General features: G+C 52.0%; 1 protein-coding gene across 1 annotated transcript in view; it reads left to right on the top strand.

Annotated features, from left to right (window-relative positions):
* Nucleotides 1-19,543, top strand: part of LOC120394250 (C-type lectin domain family 2 member D-like) — a 75,172-nt gene extending 55,629 nt beyond the window's left edge. The window contains exons 4-5 of the mRNA XM_039518487.1: nucleotides 18,878-18,987; nucleotides 19,393-19,543. Of these exons, the coding sequence (XP_039374421.1) occupies nucleotides 18,878-18,987; nucleotides 19,393-19,543 (261 nt within the window). The remainder of the gene's footprint in view (nucleotides 1-18,877; nucleotides 18,988-19,392) is intronic.
* The last annotated feature ends 1,328 nt before the right edge of the window (nucleotides 19,544-20,871 follow it).

Genomic DNA, 20,871 nt, shown 5'->3' with positions numbered 1-20,871 from the left:
CACAGAGTTGACAGTTTTCCAAAGGAATATTAAGGGCGCAAAAGCAAACTATTCCGCTGCACAGGAAAGATAGAAAGTCTGGCAAGAGACCATCTTGGCTCAACCAGGAGATCTTACATGATCTAAAAATCAAAAAGGAGTCCTACAAAAAGTGGAAACGAGGTCAAATTACAAAGGATTAATATAAGCAAACTGCAAAGATGCAGGGCAAGATTAGAAAGGCAAAACGAGCCCAATCTAGCTAGAGACATAAAGGGTAACAGGAAGGCATTCTACAAATATATTAGAAGCAAGAGGAAGATCAAGGACCAAGTACGCCCATTGCTCAGTGAAGAGGGAGAAACAATAACAGGAAACTTGGGAATGGCAGCAGTGCTTAATGACTTCTTTGCTTCAGTTTTCTCCAAGAAGCTTGTTGGTGACAGGACACCTAATATAGTGAATGCTAGTGGAAATGGGGTAGGTTTAGAAGTTAAAATAAAAAAAGAACAAGTTTAAAAATTACTTAGAAAAGTTAGGCAAGTCACCAGGGCCTGATGGAAATGCATCCTAGAATACTCAGAGCTGATAGCTAAAGGCACAGATATCTCCTCTATCCTCTTCGAAACATCATGAAAGTGGAGAGATGCCAGAATACTGGAAAAGGGCAAACATAGTGCCCATCTATAAAAAGGGAAATAAGAACAACCCAGGAAACTACAGACCAGTCAGTTTAACTTCTGTGCCAGGGAAGATAATGGAGCAAGTAATTAAGGTGATAGCTAGCATGGATTTGTAAAGAACAAATCATGTCAAACCAGTCTGCTAGCTTTCTTTGATAGGATAACAAGCATTGTAGATAAGGGAGAAGCCGTGGACATGGTATACCTAGACTTTACTAAAGCATTTGATACAATTTCACGTGACTTTCTTAGCGATAAACTAGGGAAATACAACCTAGATGGGGCTACTATAAGGTGGGTGCGAAACTGGCTGGATAAAAATCTTCAGAGTAGTTATTAATGGTTCACAATCATGCTGGAAGGGCATAGCAAGTGGGGTTCTGCAAGGGTTTGTTTTGGGACCAATTCTGTTCAATATCTTCAATGAGTTAGATGTTGGCATAGAGAGTACAATTAAGTTTGCAGATGATACCAAGTTGCAAGTGCTTTGGAGGACAGGGTCATAATTCAAAATGATCTGGACAAACTAGAGAGATGGTTTGAGCTAAACAGGATGAAGCTTAATAGGGACAAATGTGAAGTACTCTCCTTAGGAAGGAACAATCCGTTTCACATGTACAGAACGGGAAGAGACTGTCTAGGAAGGAGTACGGCAGAAAGAGATCTAGGGGTCATAGTGGACCACAAGCTAAATATGAGTCAATAGTGTGACACGGGGGAGGGGGGGGGAGCCAACCTGATTTGGGATGCATTAACGTGTGTTGTGAGCAAGACACAAGAGGTCCTTCTACTGCTCTACTTTGCATTGATTAGACCTCAGTAATTGTGTCAGTTCTGGGTACCACATATCAAGAAAGATGTGGAGAAATTGGAGAGGGGCCAGAGAAGAGCAGCAAAATGATAAAAGGCCTAGAAAACATGAGGGAAGACTGAAAGAATTGGGGTTTAGCTTAGAAAAGAGAAGACTGAGAGGGGACATGATTGCAGTTTTCAAGTATCTAAAAGGGTGTTATAAGGAGGAGGGTGAAATTGTTCTCCTTGGCCTCTTAGGATAGGACAAGAAGCAATGGGCTTAAATTGCAGCAAGGGAGGCTTACGTTGGACATTAGGACAAACTTCCTAATTGTCTGGGTGGTGAAACACTGGAATAAATTGCCTAGGGAGGTAGTGGAATCACCATCACTGGTGATATTTAAGAGCAGGTTGGATAGACATCTATCAGGGATGATCTAGATCAGTGGTCCCCAGCCTTTTTTCATCTGGACGAACCACAGAGGACTGTGGCGGCGGATGAGCATCCGCCAAAATGCTGCCAACAAGTGACAATGTCAATAGGCGTTGCTGCTGAAATGCCACCAATTTTTGGTGGTGATGCCTCTGGAGGACGGTGTTGCAGCCAAAATGCTACTGAAAATCAGCAGCATTTCGGCGGCGTCACGTATTGACGTTGCTTCTTGTTGGCAGCATTTCGGCGGATGCTCGTCGCTGGCCAGGACACGGGCACACTTAGTTGATCCGGCAGGCGCCATGGCACCCACAGGCATCATGTTGGGGATCCCTGATCTAGATGGTGCTTGGTCCTGACATGAGGGCAGGGGGCTGGACTGTTTTTCTGTGATCTCTCGTTATACCTACAGGGTCAAAACAATTTGGTGTTTAAGAGGTTACCCTTTGTAAACCAAAGAGATTTAATTAGAAAAATAATTTCATCCTTTGGCCTGCTTCAAGGCAGCTTCTTGAAGTGAGTTGGTTTTTTTTTTTTTTTTTATAAGTAACTTTGCTATTCTAAATGAGTAACTCTTGAATGGCTTCTTTTAAGTAAATTAAACCCTCTCTTCAGTTTCATAGAACTTCGTTAACTCGCTTACCTCTACCCATTCATGACCCGTGTTTATCTTGGATAACTTCACTGGAGTCACCAACCCTCAAATTAAATCCCTTTGCCCCTCCATGAACTGCTTTAGTTGTTTGAGACACTAAAGACACAAAATATATTAACTTCGGGAGTTGGGCTCCTGGGCTCTACCAGAGAAGAAAGCTGAGGCTTTAATTTAAAGAGGGAGGGCTAGCTCAGTGCTTTGAGCATTGGCCTGCTAAACCCAGGGTTGTGAGCTCAATCCTTGAGGGAGCCATTTAGGGATCTGGGGCAAAATCAGTACTTGGTCCTGCTAATGAAGGCAGGGGGACTGGACTCAATGTCCTTTCAGGGTCCCTTTCAGCTCTGTGAGATAAGTATATCTAATTAATTCAGGCTCTGAACAGGGACTCAATAGCTCTGGGTTCGTTTTCAGACTCTGCTACCAACGCCTTGTGTGTGATTTTTGGGAGAGTCACTCGCGCGCTCTCTCTCTGGGGCTCAAGTTCCCATATGTGACATGGGATAATATTGCATCTTTTTCCATACAGGAGTTAGGGGCTGGATGCAGGCATCCAGGAGGTTAGACAAGATGATCTGCCAGTCCCTTCTGGTGTTAATCTGTAAATGTAACTAAAGGAAAGTGTCCCCACCAGAGCAGCTCCATTCTCAGAGGGGAAATCGTTCCTAGCTCTCCATGCATGTAACTGAGGTAACTACTATTTGTTGGTGCTGTGCATTGTTTTTTATTCTATGAATTATGACCATTTTAGCATTATCTTTGTCTCTAATTGTGGTGGTCCCCAATGCATGGTAAGAACAGCATGTGCCTATAGCCCAGGAGAGGGGGGAGTCACTGCCCTCGAATTAGCATGACTTAAAACAATGAGTGAGATCTGCCCTAAGATTCCTTCTCTGAAATAGACAATTTGTCATTTGGGCAATAAAATTCCAGGGCTCACAAAGGGACTGAGACGTTGTAATAGATGCCTGGGAAATCACTGGGCTCCACCAAGCCTGAGTCAGGTGCCCAGGTCCCTGTACAATGACTGGGGGAGCAGGGCACCTAAGAATGGGGTCCACAGAAGCCAGCACACCTAGGCGAGGAGCCGCCTAAGGGAGCCAATGGGAGAGGCCAGTGAAGAGAGTGTGGCCAAAGCCCCTCCCATCCATCCCAGAATTCAGCACCTAAGTCTGGGCAGCAGGGTGGCGCTAGAGCGTCTAGCGAGTCACAGCTGGGACTTTCCCGGAGTCAGGCTGCTTAGCTGCCCAGGTCGTTTCTTGTGAGAGCGGTTCAGGCACCTGCCTCGCTCCACATAGAGCAGCCGGGAGGGGGTGACACCTCACTTGTAGTGCCAGGGTGCAGGCATTCAGCCAGGCAGTGTGAGACCTGGTTCACGTCCCCCCTCTGCATGAGGAGAAGGGAGTTGACTAAGGGTTCCCCACCTCTCCGGTGAGTGCCCCAACCACTGGGCTGTAGGGCGCATCTCACTCTTCCTCCCCCCACAGCTCAACTACTGTTTAATGAAAGTGGAACAACTTCAGCAGGGACCAAGGGAGCCCCTGCATCTGACCAGCCCCTAGCTCAGTGGTTACAGCGCTCCCCTGAGAGGTGTGGATCCTCTGTTCAGAGCCCTGCTTCTCCTCAGGTGGGGGGGGAGGGCTTGAACCTGGGTCTCCCACATCCTGTGTGAGTGCCCTAAGCCCTGGGATAACAGTCACATGGAAGGGAGCAGGGCACATGCTCAGAGGCAGGAACTTAGCAGCTGGAGGACATTGACAGGGACAATATAGGCACTGAGTGAGCGTAGGTGCCTACAGGGTGAGGTGACAGCCAAGAAGGGATTTGTGGATCACAGTTGTGCATAAATCTGGACTTTAGACACCCTAAATCCATTTGCAGCTCTGGACCTTGGTGCTCAAGTTCCCTTCATCCCTACTAGGTACATCTGGAAACACCCTGGACATCTCATTCCAACAGACTTTGTGAATGGTTTTGTTTAGTAACATTCTGCTACTTCCTTTGTAGGAAGGTCCCTGGGGCATATGGACGAACTCTCCCTGAGCGCTGGCTTATCAGATAAGTATCATTAGTATTCAGGCTCGTCTAAGTCAAATGAAGTGAAACACTGAGCCAAGTCCTGGCTCTGTAGCCGATTGATTCTTTAGAGGATCTCTTCTCTCCCCTTCAGGTTCAGCTCAGAGACCAGCTCGTTCCAGCAGATGGTGTCTGGCTCGGGTGACCACTGGTGAACCAGTCAGGGATCGGGTGAGTTCCTGTCAGAAGAACCCCTGGGGTCTCGGGTGCTGCAGCAGGAGCAGCTGCTCTGGGGAAGGTTACAAACCAGCGTAGGTTGCAGCTCCCCTGATCCCAGATGCTCCCTGAGTTTGTAGGTTTTCCAGAGCTGGGAGGGAGCCAACTGTGAAGTGTTTTCATTTTAGTTTGATCTTGAGTCTGTCTCTCATCAGGAGCCTGCAGTGTGATTCTAGGCTGGGGCACTGGGAAGTGCCAGAAGACCAGAAGAAAGTACCAGTGTTTCAGTGGGAGGACTGGGGCCCTACCAAATTTACTGCCGTGGAAAAAGCATCAGGGACTGTGAAATCTGGTCTCCCTCATGAAATCTGGTGTCTTCTGTGAGCTTTTACTGTATACTATAAAAGGTGCCCTACACTGTAGGGTGAAGGTATACAGCAGTCCACAGCATCTCTCAGACTGGGTGTCCTGACCCAAAAGGGGGTCACATAGCTATTGTAGGGGGCTCACTGTATTGGCACCCTTACTTCTGTGCTGCTGCTGGGGGTGACGTGGCCTTCAGAGCTGGGCACCTGGCCAGCAGCCGCTGCTCTCCGTTCGCCCAGCTCTGAAGGCAGCACAGGAGTGAGGGTAACGATGCCTTGACCCCGAGCAGGGTCCTTAAACCCCGCAGTGAAGGCAGCATGACCCAGAGGCATGTCTGTCCCCAGCTCGTCTCCCGGAAAGCAAAGGGAAAAGGCTGCGGTCGCAGGTGTGAAAGTAGAATGAATTATATTGTAAAAATAAGAATGGATTAAAGAAATGTTGTATGTATCTTTAAGCAGAAATAAGAAATGTTGAAATACAGGTGCCAGGAAAAGAAACATTAGGCATAAACAATGGTGCTAATGGCAAAACATTAACAGAAGATGGGTAGTAGTTAGTAAGAAAATAAGATAAGTTTACCTGGGCTAGGCATGCATATCTGATTCTGCTTCCTTTGTTATCTTGTTAAGTTCTCATCCTTTTATCTGTATAAATAAGATAGTTTGTGTCTTGCATGGGGCTCACATTATCTGGGTGTTATTAGCAGAGCGCTGTGCTAATAAAACAGAGTGGTCTGACAAACTGTGAGTCCTGAGTCTAACTTTGACACAGGTGAGGCTGCTGGCCCCTCGGAGGCTGTGATTACAGACTACAAGCAGGTGCAAACTTGCTCCTCACTCCTGCACTGTCAGCCCCAAATGTGCCCCTTCTCTCCAAGGCTTTCAGGGGAGGCAGCATGGTGCAGCGGTTAAGGCCTGGGATACGGGAGAACTAGGTTCTAGTCCTGGCTCTACTGCTGCCCTGATAGGGCAGTGACTTGCCCATGGTCACCTGCTCTGTGCTTCAGTTTCCCCTCCCACTTTTTGCCTGTCTTGTCTGTTTAGACTGATCTCAGCTGGGGCAGGGACTGTCTTGCTGTGTGTCTGTGCTGTGCCCAGAACAAAGGGGCCCTGATCTGAGCTGGGGCCTCTGGGTGCTTACCACTATGTTGAGCTACCATTTGATATTAAATTTCCCTTGCCAGATGCCTGCCTGAGGATGTTTTTCATAAGTTTCAGCTAAAACAGGTGAGCTGCTTACAAGGACATTCGGCAAAACATCCTTCTTTGCCCGGGTTAAAAAATAAAGCTTCTTCCAAGCATTTTGATGAAAACCTCTGGCATCTCTGTGCTTTCTTGACATGTGGCAGGGGGTTGTCCTGATGGCAGGGATGTGCCCCTATCCATCCCCATGGAAATCGGCCCAAATTTAACCAAATTATAAGCCTCACTGAGCATGTGTGAACTAATGTTTTGAGAAGACTCAGCTGCTGAACTCAACTTTCCGAAGATTTCTTCTGTGCTAGGTGTGCTCCAGTATAAAGCCTCATTCAGAGACCCAGGGGGTTGTTCTATTAATGCACACAGCAGTCAATCAATGCAGTACCAACAATTAAAATACAGAAAATGGGGGGGCCCTCCTCCATTCACCGACTTGCCAGTTGGCTCCTCATCCCCCAAGTATCAGGGGTGGCAGGTTTGTAGAAATTTTGGTGGTGTTCAGAGGCCCCCGCCAAACTCTGCCCCACACCCGCCTAAGGCTCTGACAGGGAGTTTGGGTCGGGGGAGGAGGTCTGGGATGCAGACCTGGGGTTGGGGATAGGATTGGGGTGTAGGATGGTTGAGAGGGAGGGAGTCTGGTGCAGGCTGTGGAAGGGAGTTTGGCTGTTGGGTGCATGCTCTGGGCTGGGGCATGAGGTGGGGGTGCAGGATGGGTGGAGGGTTGCAGGCTCTGGGAGGGAGTGTGGAGGGCTTGGGGGAGGCTCTGGGACAGTTTGGGGGCTGGAGAGAGGGTGTGGGCTCTAGGAGGGGGTGGTGGGTGCTGTGGGGAGGGGACTGCCACTACATGTGCTTCTTTCCTCCTCTACTGCCCCTCACCGTAGCCTCACTTGGGGTGGGGGATGGGGCTGCTGCCCCTTCCCCAGTTTGCAGGAGTGGTGGCTGGGAAGGTGATGGGGGGTGGGGGGAGCGGATCACATGGTCAAACACTCACCAAAGCCCTAGAAGCTGCACAGGTGAGTGAGATCCACTGGCTGCAGATGATCCTGTCATATGGTCTCCCACCAGAAGCCCCCTCGGCATCTCTTCCAGGTGGGTTCTGGGGGGGGGCTGCGAAGCTCATGTGTGCCTCCCCCCTCCCCCTCCTGACATGCAGCAGCTGCATCAGCCGATTGCCTGCTGGCATCCTATTGCCAAGGCAGCAGCAGCTTTCGTTCTGGCAGGGACGCTATGGGGCCTTTCTGTGCCCCTCAGCTTCAGGTGCCTGAGGCAAGTGCCTCACTTGCCTTGCCCTTATTAAGGCACTGCCTGGCTGCTCCCGGCAGCAGGTGCCTCAGGCAGCCAGGCTCCTTCCTAACTTCTGGTTGCTCGACTTGCAGCCTCCACGTTGCTTTGGCACAGTTCTTTGGATGCAGTGAATGATCTGGGGAGAGGCTCAGGCTGTGGCTCACAGACTGAATGAACAGATTGGCTGAAAGCCCAACAGGCAGATGGGCTTGGTGCAGAAACTAGAGTAAAATTCTCTGGCCTGAGCTCCTCACCGAAGTCTGCTCTCCGTGTCACTCACCTCCTCCCAGGTCCCACTTCCCGCCAGCCTCCTGCCCAGCAGGGACCCTGCCATGGGACCAGACACAGCAGCAAGTGCTAAGGGAGCTCTCCCAGGCTGGGGCTCTTGCATTTGGGGAGGGCGCTGGGAAATCTTTAGGACAGAAGTATTTTGCTTCCATCCCCTCCCGACCTCCAGGGCACCCCACTGTGTGTGGGGAAGGGCCAGGTCTGGGGGATAACACTGGGCAAGCTGGTGGAATGCGGGGTCTAGTCCCACGTGTTCTGGGGCTCTGAGAGATGCAGGAGGAAAGGGACACAACTGATCAGCCCCTCAGCAGAACCTTCTCTGTTCTCGAGAGCATGTCACCCACCCCGCTGTGCTTGAGATGAGCCTGTGACACCGCACTCTATATGTGTTATGCAAATATGCTGATGAATGTAAATATGACATAACTGGAATATGCTTTATGCTAAATAGGCCCAGTAACACATCTTTGCAAAAGTTATCTACTGAATATGTTCATCCTATTTGTATGCCTGTGTCATTTTATATCTGAAGTTATCAGCATGGGCTCTATGCTTGTATTTGAAGTGTTTGCTGTGGGAGGGAGGTTTGACCAATATATTGTGAAGAGGCTATTCAAGTAATTGGAAGTACTTAACTAACAGCGGACTTTGGGAGACTCCAAACCACATCTAGTGGCCCTTCTTGGGAATGTTCAAACTAACTAAAACAATGGTGTTGACCTGCAAAAACCTGAATCATTCATGGACATGTGACTTGCCCATGTGGCTCCCAACTCCATTTTGCTGCTTTTGCACAGAAGAACAAAGGGGTTTCCTCTCACAAGGCAGAGAATATAACAGGGCCTGGAAGCCCCTCCAATTTTGTCTTCAGCTGGCTCGAGATCTGAAAGAAACCGGAACAAAGGACAGTAACCACAGAGGTGTGAGTGATTGCCAGAACCAGGCCGTAAACTACAGCTTTGGTCTGAAAAGTATTGTACCTGAGAACTACTCACCCCAGATGTTAGTATTTGCAACTAAATCCTTAGTGTATTGTTAGCCTTGTATTTGACTTATTTTATTTAGTAGCTTACCTGTTCTGTCCTGTCTGTTACTACTTGAAACCACTTAAATCCTACGTTTTATACTTAATAAAATCACTTGTTTATTAATAAACCCGGAGTAAGTGATTAATGCCTGGGGGAGCAAACAGATGTTCCAATCTGTTATATTGGGCGGACAATTTATGAATTTATCCTGTATAAAGCTTATACAGAGTAAAATGACTTTTTTGGATCCCATTGGAAGCTGGGTGTTGGGGTGCTGGAAACAGATCACTGAAAACAGCTCAGAAAGTTAAGTGCAGCTCTGGGAGCACGGCCCAGACCCTGGCTCTCTGTTGGGCAGGCTAGTGTGTCTGGCTTAACAAGGCAGAGTTCGGGGGGGGGGCCAGAGTGGCAGGGAAAATGGGCTCAAAGGTAATTTCAGCACATCAGGTGCCAGGCCCAAGGAGGTCTCTGACTGAACCCTCTGCCTGCACTTGGAGCTCTCGGGGGGGGAGGGGCTGCTGCTCTGAGCTCTGCCTCAGCTTCAGGAAGCCAGTGTAAGACAACTAGGAGGGGTGTGAAAGCAAAGGGAGAGGAGGCTGGATGGGTTTTTTTTTCTTTCCTCAAGACGGATACGCTCCTGAGACGACAAACCGTGCCTGGGATAGCTTTACAGCTGGAAAAGGGCAGCTGTGTGCCTAAGACAATGGGCTCAGACTTCAGTGGGGTTTATGGCTCCCTGTGAGCCTTGCCGAGTTGGATTAATCTGGTACTCGAAAGAGCTCCGTTCTCAGTGGGGTGTGGGTGAGGAGAGAGTCTCTGTCATCCTCAGGGGCTGTGGGTTGGGATTCAGGGGCACTGTCAGAGCTGAGGGCAAGGGGGCAAGAGTTAGGAGATTGGGGAGCACTGAGGCCCTGCATGTGCTAAAATATCTCCAGTTGTGGTACCATTTCCATTCTTGGGTCTGGAAACCCCTTCAGCATAGACAAAGAGCATGTAAAATCTGCCCGAAAACTTATCCTGCCTCCCTGTGGTTTGACCCTTAGACTTGGTGGATGCTCTGAGCCCAGCTGCCTATAGGCATATCTGTATCATCTCCCAGCCATGTGTGATCGCTGGTGCAAAGGGCTACTGTTCCGAGGAGGCACTTGGAATCTCAGGAAGCCAATAGGTTCAGAGCAGCTATTTGTGTTGGCTGCATGGATCTTACAAAAGGGTTTTGTTCAGCCTGTAACTTTTTTTTCTAGACCCTCCAGAATTCCTCTGATGTAACTGCACTGACCAGCCTTCTCTGCATCAAGGCCCAGAGAACATAATCAGGAATGTTTTCTTGGTCACCTGTCAGGTTTAAGAAGGGATTGAACAATAAATAGCAATTCTGGATATTCTTGCTATAATTGATCAAAGGGAAAAAATGGCAAGGGATATATACCCTCATGCACTGGGGTCTAAGTCAATCCAGTAGAGAACAGGATGAGACCTTCAGGGGACAAATTATTCCACATCAGCTACTGCAGGGTTCTTACATGTGCCACTCAAGCAGCTGGTGCTGGCCTCTGTCGGTTCCTATGTTGGAAGTGGCAATTAATGCATGGTGTGACCGTGCAGAAGCCCCCATGCCTAATTCCCTGCCCCTCACTCTCTGATCAGCAGAGACATGGAACACTACAGAGGCTGAGCCCAGGGCTGAAGGCCATGAGCACTTTGAGCTTCCACATGGGATCAAGCCAGGGGTGATACTACTGCTGAGATCTCTGGCTTCCCTAGATGGGGCGGCTGGGGGCTTCAGGAAAGAGGCAGAGGAGATTGTCTTGCACAGTGAGCAGCAACAAGGGAACAATTTAACTTTTGTGTACACTAGAAAACTTCCCCCAAAGTAGATGTATTTTATTCCTTGCTTCCTAGACTTTAGGGCCAGAAGGGAACATTAGGGTCATCGAGTCTGACTTCCTGTACAGCACAAGCCAGAGCATCCCACCCAGTGATACCTGCATCTAGCCCATAGCTTTTGGTTGAGCTAGTTCATGTCTTTTAGAAAGACTGATCCAGTCCTGATATAAAAACTCCAAGAGATGGAGAATCTAGCATGGCCCTAGGCCAGCTGTTCCAGTGGTTAATTATTCTCAGAGTTTAAAAAAATAAATAAAATGGTTTGCACCTTAATTTTAATCTGTTTATTGAGCTTCAGCTTCCAGCCATTGGATCGTGTTTGGCCTTGCTTTTAACGTGGAGAGAAGTAAACAGCTCAGTATTGCACAGTAAAGTCATACATATTTTATTCCAGTTGTTTACAGAATAACTCAATGCATTTAAGAATACTGCCACATTCTTGTGAACGTTCAGGTAAAGAATTGTGAAGGGGCAGATCTCAGCGTTCCAGTCTTGACAGATGAAAGGAAAGTCTCTCCAGGGAGATACAGGTGGACCCCCCCGCCCCCAGGAAGCTGTTTGTCTAAGGGATGGGGAGGGGTGGCATTGGCAGTGTGCTATGCTGGGGATCAGGATAGTTTCTGTCACCTGAGTGGTGGGGCTTTCAACCTGCTGCTAATGGAAACTCCTCTTGATTTCCCCCGTGCCCTACACACACTCCACCCTGCCTCCTTATTGCCAGAGACCCTCCTTTGCTGCCCCTAGACCTACTCTCCCTACACAACACCACACATCCCAGCTGTGAGCTGGAGTCTCCTGCTCCTTGTGTATCAACAGCCTTGTTTACTGCAGTGCCGATCAGTTACAGCTCTCCAAGCAGTCGGGCTGCCGAGTGCCGTTGAAGGCAGAGTTCAGCCTGCAGACCCATCCTCACATGCAAATGGGGAAGAAACCAGTTTGATTCTCAAATCTTAGTGGTGTGGGCCGGGTAGACAGTAAACGAACCAGTTTTACTTGTAAAATGAGCGCACTTACTATGAATGCAGCATGAGGCAATAACCACTGAGCCCCAGGTTCTGTCTTTGCGTTGATGGGTTAGCTGTGGTTCTTGTCTGCACACTGCAGTGTTAACCATGTCACTCACTCAGATTTGATGTTTTATGTGGAGAATGGGGGCTGGATGGGATGGGAGGAGGAGCGGTCCAGGATGGGAGGGGGGTTGAGGCCAGGGGGAGCTGAGCCGATCTCTACCCAGAGCCCACCTGGGTTGGTACCAGGGAAGGGGCTCTTTGGGTGCTGATCTCGAAGGGCTGAACTGTCCTGGGCTCTCCCAATGGGCTCCCGGCTGCAGCTGCTGTTGGGGGCACAAGGAGCCCTACGGCCATGCATGGGGTGCATCAGTTTGCGCAATGAGTGGTGAGCTGGGGGGAAATGCGTGGAGGGGGTTTTCTGGCATATTTAAGGTTGACCCGTGTCCAACTTTTTTTGAGGGAAAATTTTGATCAGGGAGAAGGATTTGGGCTGTAATTATGTAACCGCTCTGCCAGGTGGTGTCAGCAGCAACAAGGGTGCCGGTCAGCATCTAGGAGTTTCTTTAAAACCACAGGAGAGAACCGGCTTGAGCCCTCAGCCAGTAATCTGGAAAAACTCCGTGCCCCGGTGTCTCTGAGAGTGTAACATCAAAAACACCTTCCTGACAGAATTTGCTGCTTAGCTTGGCACACAGACTTTATTTCCGCTCCCACAGGACAGTAGGTCTCCATGCTCTTCCCAGGGCTGTGTTCCTAAAGCTGTGTCCCAATGCCTACACCACCATTTGAACCATGGCCACTTGTTCTCTAACCTCATCTTTCCATGAAGACAATGTTCCTGATCACTATCACTTCAGCAAGAAGGGTGGGGAGACAATGGCTCTGATGGCGCATCCCCCCATCACAGTGTTTTTCCCTGACCAAGTCACACTCAGACCCCATACGAAATTCGCTCCCAAGATGACTTCTACTTTTCATATGAACCTATTCAGCTTCCAACCCTTTTATCTCAAACCTCATCAGGATAATAGGGAAGCCATCCCTCACGTTTGATGTGGGGAGAACCTTGGCCTTCCATTTGGACAGGACAGGAGCTTTTAGAAAATCTCTTGAGACTCTTCCTCTCCATTGCAAATAAGCCAAAAGGTACAGCATTTTCAGCTCACTTTCCAAATGGGTGGAGCCCGGCTTGTCAAAAGTGCTCAAGCGAGGGAGCACAGGTAAAGAAATAGATCTGACTGGAGAAGGTTTGTGTCTGAGGGTTTCCTTTGAGTTTGACAGAAGGTGCCCTCTTTTTGCCATTTTCTTATGCCTTTTTGAAGGGGGGAAGCTGTGGCGGGGAGCGGAGGCAGAATCTGTGCCAGGGTCTGAGGCTGACCCTAAGGATTTTTGAAGTAACATGAGTTTAAGTTTTAGCTCCTTGTCTTTTCTCGCTCTGGAGCTTAGTTTAGTGCAGTGGGCACATTTTTGGGGGATGTGGGTCTCCCCCAAGCATTTTATGTATTGTGAGTGTCCATCCAAAAGAGGAATAGGTTCCTTACAGGAGGAGCAGCGCTTAAAGCTTACTAACTAACAAGAAACTAGCTAACACGCCTGCTACACTGAAACCTGACTTACAGGGACACCCCTTGCTCCAAGAAGAAATGGGCGGAGCCTGGCCCCTGATTGGCTGAGAGTTTAGGGGCTATAAAGCCCAGGGGGAAGGAACTAGACTAGTTGGAGCGAACGAACCGCAACAGCGGGAGGCAGAACTCGCCTCCGGCCGTAGTCGCTAGTGATCCAGGCACCGGTCATGCAGGTGCTGCCCGCCCGGACGTACCGGGACGCTCGAGTGTCAGGCGCCAGTAGGACACTGCCCTGGGCCGGAAGGACCGAAGGAGCGAACGGGACAGATTCCTGGTAAGCCGCCGTTAGACTCGTCCTGGCAGTGCGGGTAGAAGAAGGGGAACCGGGGGCGCTGTGCACGGATGCAGCGGGGGTCCTACAACTGTGTATGGCCTCGCGGCCGGGCGCCCCGCCCCGCGCCCCGGGCGCCCCGCCCCGCGCGCCGGGCGCCGCGCCCCGCCCCGCCCTGGCGCCCCCAGCGGCATGGCCGCATCTCGCACCATCGCACAGCCTGTCCACGCAGGGAACAACAAATCACAAATCATTCCCGACCCTGACCTGTCGTGTTTGGTCCATCAGATTGGCTGGAGAGTCCAGAGCAGGGACGGGGACCAGGACATCAGACTGAGAAGAGGTGACCCCAGCCCAGTGCTTGCAGCAGCGTCTGTAGCCTGAGAGTGGGTGAAACCATGGGGCCAGCAGCTGGGGCTGCTGAGAGCAAAGAGCCTCTGCAGCAGGTGTCCTGTATTGGTTGCAATGGACACCAGAAGATTGGCAGGGAGCCAGGTAATGGGGCATCGCTGCCTGGGGAAAAAGTTGGAAACACTTAGACTGCCAAATTGGGGCTATGTTCTCAGTGGCACCAGCCAGTGCCCAGCAACCCCCCGTCTGTGGGCAGCAGGGACTGGATCTCCCCCAGGGGCTCTCAGGGCACCGATCCCAGCTGCTGCCTGGTGCACAGAGCGGTGGCTGTGGGGCTGTGCAGGGGCCTTCTGGGCTGGATGTGTCAGACCCCCTGTGACAGCCCTGGCCCAGCTCTGCCTGGTTCCTTCTCTCCCCTTCTGCTGTGTGTGGCCAGTGTGAGACTCCAGTGTGCGGGGACAGGTGCACTCGGCAGGGGGCACGGCGTGGGGGTGGGGGAGGCGGGGGGGCAGCTCGAGCTTCTGCCAGCAGAACATGCAGGTCCTTGTCTCTGTGCCCCTGAGCTCACCAGGCCCCGTGACAGCCTGGCTGGGGGTGCCCGGGGAGGGTGCTGGGCTGAGGGGAAGGAGGGACTGTTCTGCCAGCCCCAGCCTGCCTGAGCCTCCGGGCTCCTCTCCCAGAGCGTCTGAGGGAAGGAGCCATCGACAGAACGGGGCATGTTCTAGGGCAGCTCCAGCCCTGGTGCTGTCGGTGAGACGTGTCCTCGCAGCCCGGCCTGACGGGTCTTTGTGTTTCAGAACCTCCACGTAACTGCAAGAAATGTAACTACAAGAACAGTAGAATTGTGCTTGCAGTCGCCTTTGCAGTTATGTCATTAGGTCTCATCATCACTACTGCTGTCCTGGCAGGTGAGTTCTCAGCCCTCCCTGCCCCTCTCTGCACTTCCCATTCCCCCTGGAGCCACCACAGTCACAGTCTCTCCTCCTGGCCTGTCTGGTTTCTGCCCCTGGGACAGAGGATTCCTGGGGCATGTTCCTCCACGACCCTCCTCCTGCTCCCCCCAGACCCCTGCACCTGGGCACTCTCTGTGTCGGATGATCTGACTGACATTAGCTCCCCCAGCCCAGCTCTGAGCACTTTGGGCCCAAGTCACTATTGCTGGGCCCCAGGCACAGTCGCTGGTACCCCTGTGCAGAGTGGGGGTGATTGCTGCCCCGCACCTTCTCCTGTCAATGAGCTGGGCCCTCTGCCTGCAGCGTGTCGCCCTGAGGTACCAGCCTGGCCTTCCTGCATACCCGGGTCGTGCTCAGGGCTGGGCTGGCAGGTGCTGGCGTGTCACTGAAATGAGCTGTAAAACGCAGCACATTAACGCCGTGTGAAACCCATCAATTAGTGACCTCAGCAGTGCAGGGTCCCGTAGTGCTATTGACTCCTCACCTGCACAGACAGCATGTGCTAGTGCAGAGGGCAGCTGTTCATGGTGAACACGAGCCCCGGCTTTATGAAGTGCGGGGCCCAATTCAAACAGTTCTGACGGAGCCCCAGCAGGGATGACTTAAAAAAAAAAACACATAAAAAACCATGTGGGGTTTGTACTCACTGGGCGGCGCTCCGAGTCTTCGGCGGCACTTCAGTGGTGGGTCCTTCAGTGCCGCTGAAGATCCGGAGCAATCAAAGGACCCGCCGTCGAAGTGCCACTGAAGACCCAGGGCGCCACCAGGTAAGTAAAAATTAAAAAGGTGCCTCTAGCCAGGGAAGGGATTCTCACTGGGTGCGGGGCCCTCTTACGCGTGGGGCCTGATTCAGGGGAATTGGTGCAATAGGCCTAAAGCCGCCTCAGAGCCCAGCTGTAACTGCCAATAGTCTGGGGTGTGGGGTGCTCTGAAACTCAGGGGTGAGATTCTGTTGCACTGGGATCTGATCACTGGGCCCCAGGAACATTTAGTAGCTGGCAGAGGGGAGTCAATTAGGAATCCTCCAAGCCCATGTAACATTGACACAGTTGAATTGGTGCAAACTGCTCACATCGATGCGCTGCAGTGATGCAGAAAGGGGCTTGCCCTGGGACCAGTCACTGCAGTAAGTTACCACAGCAGGACATGCGGCTCCAGCACATCTGTGTGAGGGGTTTGCACAGATGTATCTGCCTCCCCATCATTACATTGGTGCCAGCTGCCCTGCTACAGGCGGGCCGTGAGTCCCAGCTCCCTGCTGGACTGGCCGGCTGTTGGAATGGGCAGCATTGGCCCACACAGTGTAAGGTGAGATCTGTGAGCTTGGGGTTCCACAGCTACCTATGTAGAGAACCCCCAGAATGCAGTGGGGTCAGATGGTGGAGATGGCACCGGTCAGGGGCTCCTTGCTGTGTCCTGTCCCTCCTAGGCAGCACTGGAAGGAGCCCACAGGCCTGGCAGCCTTTCTCCTCGGGGCCTGTGTATTCCCATATCCAGCTCCGTACAGGGTGTGAAATGTGAAGTTGTGCCCCACACAGCTGCAGTTGCTCCCTGAAATGAGTGACACAAATCACACCCTGAGCAGGACCATAAAGTATCGTATGCACGGACTACCCTGCTGTGTTTATGTGAGCACAAATGTGTACAGCACACTGAATTGTGAAATCTCCAGGGAAATACATGCCTGGCCCATAACCTGATCATTCTTTGATCACCGCTGCCACAGCTGCTAATATTCTTACAAAGGTATGAGTGTCCCAGCCAGAGGGGCAGGCTTAAAAAACAGCTGGGAGTTAATGTGGTGCAACATGAGGAGCATAAAAAGGGACTTGCACAAAAATAGTTGGAGGGGGTTGAGGTCAGACTCCTCCCCACCCCAGAAAAGAGCAAGCAGGAGTGATTCTTGGGGGCTTAGCCACTCTTCCCATAGTGACCCTAATAACCTGCCTCTGGTTATTCACCTGCTGCGCTGACCTTGCTAATAGCTCCTTGGTGTCAGTTATGGGTGGCCCCCCTGCTGCTCTCTCTGGCACTGAAAGGGTTACACTGCAGGTGGAGCAGCTGGGTACTAGCTGCTGTATTTGGGGGGGGAGAAACGTCAGTAGGTGAGAGTTGCAATTGGCCAGTCAGTGTAACTGGCCATTTCCTGAGACTGGAGCTCTGGCGCCACCTTGTGGCATTTCATGGCCCTGACTGAAAGTTACTTCACTTCACTCTCATTTATTCACTTGCCTTTTGTTGCTCTGTTGAATGGGTGGCTGTTTATCCTGTGCCTGGGATGAAAAGCTCTGAGCTGTGTTAGTCCTCCCAGGCTGAGAGTGTCACAGGAATCTTTCCTGCCAGGCAAACATATCACAACAAACCTCTCCATCACCCTGTGTCTGGCTGTGCTGGATGGGCCCAGGCAGTGGGCGTTCGGTCTCCTGAAGGGAAGGGAGTTTGTTCCCATCTTCATCTCAACCTGCCTCTCCTGGGGAGCCGAGCGCAGAGCAGGGGGAGGGGGGCAGCAGCCCAGGTTAACAGACCTGACAAACTTCTGAACTCAAAATCTTATCCAGTGTCACTCTTCTTCCCCTTTAACTGTCCTCTCCTTCTGCAGCTCCCTGCCCACCCCCTGCTCTAACATTCCACTTGGGCCTGGTTCTCTTCACTTTGAATCTGCATTGGCTAATGAGCCATGAACCTGAGATGGTTTCACTGGGACACTAGGGTCAGATAACGCCCCTCTGGGGCTGGATTCCTGGTGTTCTCCTGGCTCCCTCACACGCTCCCTGCAGCTGCCAGGGGAGTCTCAGAAGCCTGGGGTGCCAGGGCTCATCTCTCCCCGCAGACGGGCAGGTCCCCTGTTAAACCACATGTTACTTTCTCATTTCAGTGTTGTTATCTGGGTGTTCTTCAGCTGTTCTGGGCCCCACATGCACACCCGGCTGGATCGGGTACCGAGGGAAATGTTACTATTTCTCTGAAGCTGAAGGGAACTGGAACCACAGCCAGAGACACTGCTCCTCCCTCGGTGCCTCCCTGGCTGGGATCGACACCCTGCAGGAAATGGTGAGAGACTCTCACTGCAATGGCCTGGCCTTGGCTCATGCACCGGCCGCTGCAGTAGGACCTGGGCTGTGCCCTGTGGGGTGAGGAGAAGCTCTGAGCCCTCTCGTGCTGGGACCCCAGAGCGAATGGACTTCAGCTGCTGAATGCCAGGCCTGGCTGGGCCCAGGGCTCCTCTGGTGTCAGTGTGTGACCGTGGGGATCACCCACTCTCAGCCTTCCCAACAGGAGACTGTCCCTCTCTAGGGCTGGGCTGGCTCAGGTGTCTGCTGGGCTGTATGGGTCTGGAAGGCAGGACTGAGACGTCAGCTTGACTTGAAGAGCCAGAGCTCCTGGGTAGGCGAAAGGACAGCAAGCTGTGGGGAGGATTCTCTTAGCCCTGGCCCCTTCTGGCTGAGGATAGGGTGGGGAATGCATCTTGGCTCCTCCCAGCTTTCCCTATTCCCTATCTCTCCCCTTCCCCTGCGATGGTGAGGGGAGCTCAGCTGCTCTGTAAGGAGAGGTTTTCACACAGAGCCTGGCCTGGCATGGAGCAGTGCGGGGGGGGGGCAGCTTAGACCCAGCAGCACCCAAGAGCTGCCCCAGCCCAAGGCAGATTGGGGTGAGGGGAGCTGGGTTTGGGGTGGGAGGGTTAATACTGAATTACCCAGAGCTGGGCAAGAGGGAGGAGAAAATCCCCAGCCACCCCCTGGAAACATTCAGAGCCCTTCCGTGTACACCTGGGATTCCCTGCCCAGAGCCTGGGGGAGCAGCAGAGTCGGGGCTCTGACACCACCTCTCCCTCTGCTGCTTTTAGGATTTCCTGCTGCGCTATAAAGGCAACCCCCACCACTGGATCGGCCTCCGGAGGGAGCAGGAGCTGGGCCAGCCCTGGAAATGGGTCAATGGCACCGAATTCAACCACCTGTGAGTCTTTTTGACCCAGCTCTTCTGTGTGGTGTTACTGCCACTCCTTATGCTGACACTCACCTGGAATCTCCCCCTGGGGCACTTTGGGTGGGTTGGGCCGGCAGGGGCCCATCCAGACCCAGCTGGGGGTGTGGGTGGAGCTGGAAATGGGGTTAAAATACTCCCCCCCCCCCCCCCGGCATAAATGCTCCATGGAGGCCAGTTGATCTTAGAACCTCTCCTGGCCCTGCTACCCACTGCCCCCCGCTGGGGGTGGGGCCTGTGGCTGGTGCAGGAGGGGGAATTGGGAGGGGCTGCGAGTGCAGCAGCTCCCTGTGCTGTACGAGTGTCTCCCCCTGTCTGCGACTGATGGGAAACACCCAACTCCTGCCTGACACCAGCTCCCTGGCTTCTGTCTTGCAGGTTTCCGATAACAGCAGATGGGGACTGCGCGTATCTGAATGACGAGAATAGGGTCAGCAGCTTACGATGCACCAGCAAGAGACACTGGATCTGCAGCAAACCTGATGCGTTTACAAAGGCAAAGGAGGCGGCAGTGGAAGGGGGCTCATAACAAGTGTATTATGGAAATTAGCACTGGAAAAGCCTGTTCACTCCCTTCCAGGAGCCCAGTGGGTTAGAGGGCAGGGAGCGGGTAGGTGTGACACACACAGACCAGGTACCACCAGCTCATGCCAAAGTCCCCATGTCTCAGTGGAACCCTGAGAAATCCCCAGCTGGGGTCAGGCTGGCTCACCTGTGTGTTAAAATAGGTATTAACATTATAAGCATGTGCTTAGACTTTAGTGAATGTGTGTGAGCTGCTCCAGCATTAATCCCACTTCTGACAGTCGCATCCCACATCGTAAGGTGATATTGGAGCATTTGTGTTGGGAGCCTCTGACTGTGAAAATCACCAGACAGGAGCGTAAATTAACTAGTGCGAAGTGCTGAACTCCCAACAGCTCGGAGCACAAAGGAGGAGGTTGGATACAAGAACGGACTGTGGGCTTGGCTACACCTGCAGGTTACAGCGCTGGGAGTTACAGCTGTGTTCGTACAGCTGTGTAGGGAAAGCGCTGGTGTGTGGCCACACTGACAGCTACCAGCACTGCAGTGTGGCCACATTTGCAGCATTTGCAGCGCTGTTGGGAGTGGTGCATTGTGGGCAGCTATCCCACAGAGCACCTCATCCCATTTTGGCGCTGTGGATTGTGGGAAGGGGAAGGAAGGGTGCGGGTCATTCTGCTTCCTGTCCCAATGCCCCATGGTGCATCGCTTCACATCCCAGCAGTCAGTTTTTCTGTCCACGTTTGTTGCCATTGTGAGTCTCTGTGCAGCGTGATTTCTGTGGGAAATGGAGCCCGAACTGCTGAGGACTTTACTCATGAGTGTCGCCAGCACATCACGTTTGGCAGTTGAGCTATTCCTTCAGCTCCAAAGTGACAGTGAGGAGTCTGATATCGAGTCGCCTGATGCATGTGACACTAAATTGCTTGTGGCATTCTCGGAAATGCTCAGCACTGTGGAACGCCACTTTTGGGCTCGGGAAACAAGCACTGAGTGGTGGGATCACATCGTCATGGAAGTCTGGGATGACGAGCAGTGGCTGCAGAACTTTCGGATGAGGAAAGCCACTTTCATGGGACTGTGTGCTGAGCTCGCCTCCACTCTGCGGCGCAAGGACATGAGCTTGAGAGCTGCCCTGCCAGTGGAGAAGCGGGTGGCTATTGCAATCTGGAAGCTGGCAACTCCAGACAGCTACCGGTCGGTTGGGAACCAGTTTGGAGTGGGAAAGTCGACCATTGGAATAGTTTTGATGAAAGTTTGCAGGGCCATTAATTGCATCCTGCTAAGAAGAACCATGACTCTGGGGAACGTGCAGGACATTGTGCATGGCTT

This window comes from Mauremys reevesii, unplaced genomic scaffold, assembly GCF_016161935.1.
Source record: "Mauremys reevesii isolate NIE-2019 unplaced genomic scaffold, ASM1616193v1 Contig44, whole genome shotgun sequence".
NCBI classification, from domain to species: Eukaryota; Metazoa; Chordata; order Testudines; family Geoemydidae; genus Mauremys; species Mauremys reevesii.
The sequence above is the reverse complement of the archived record's forward strand: the minus strand, read 5'-3'. Positions and strand labels throughout refer to the sequence as shown.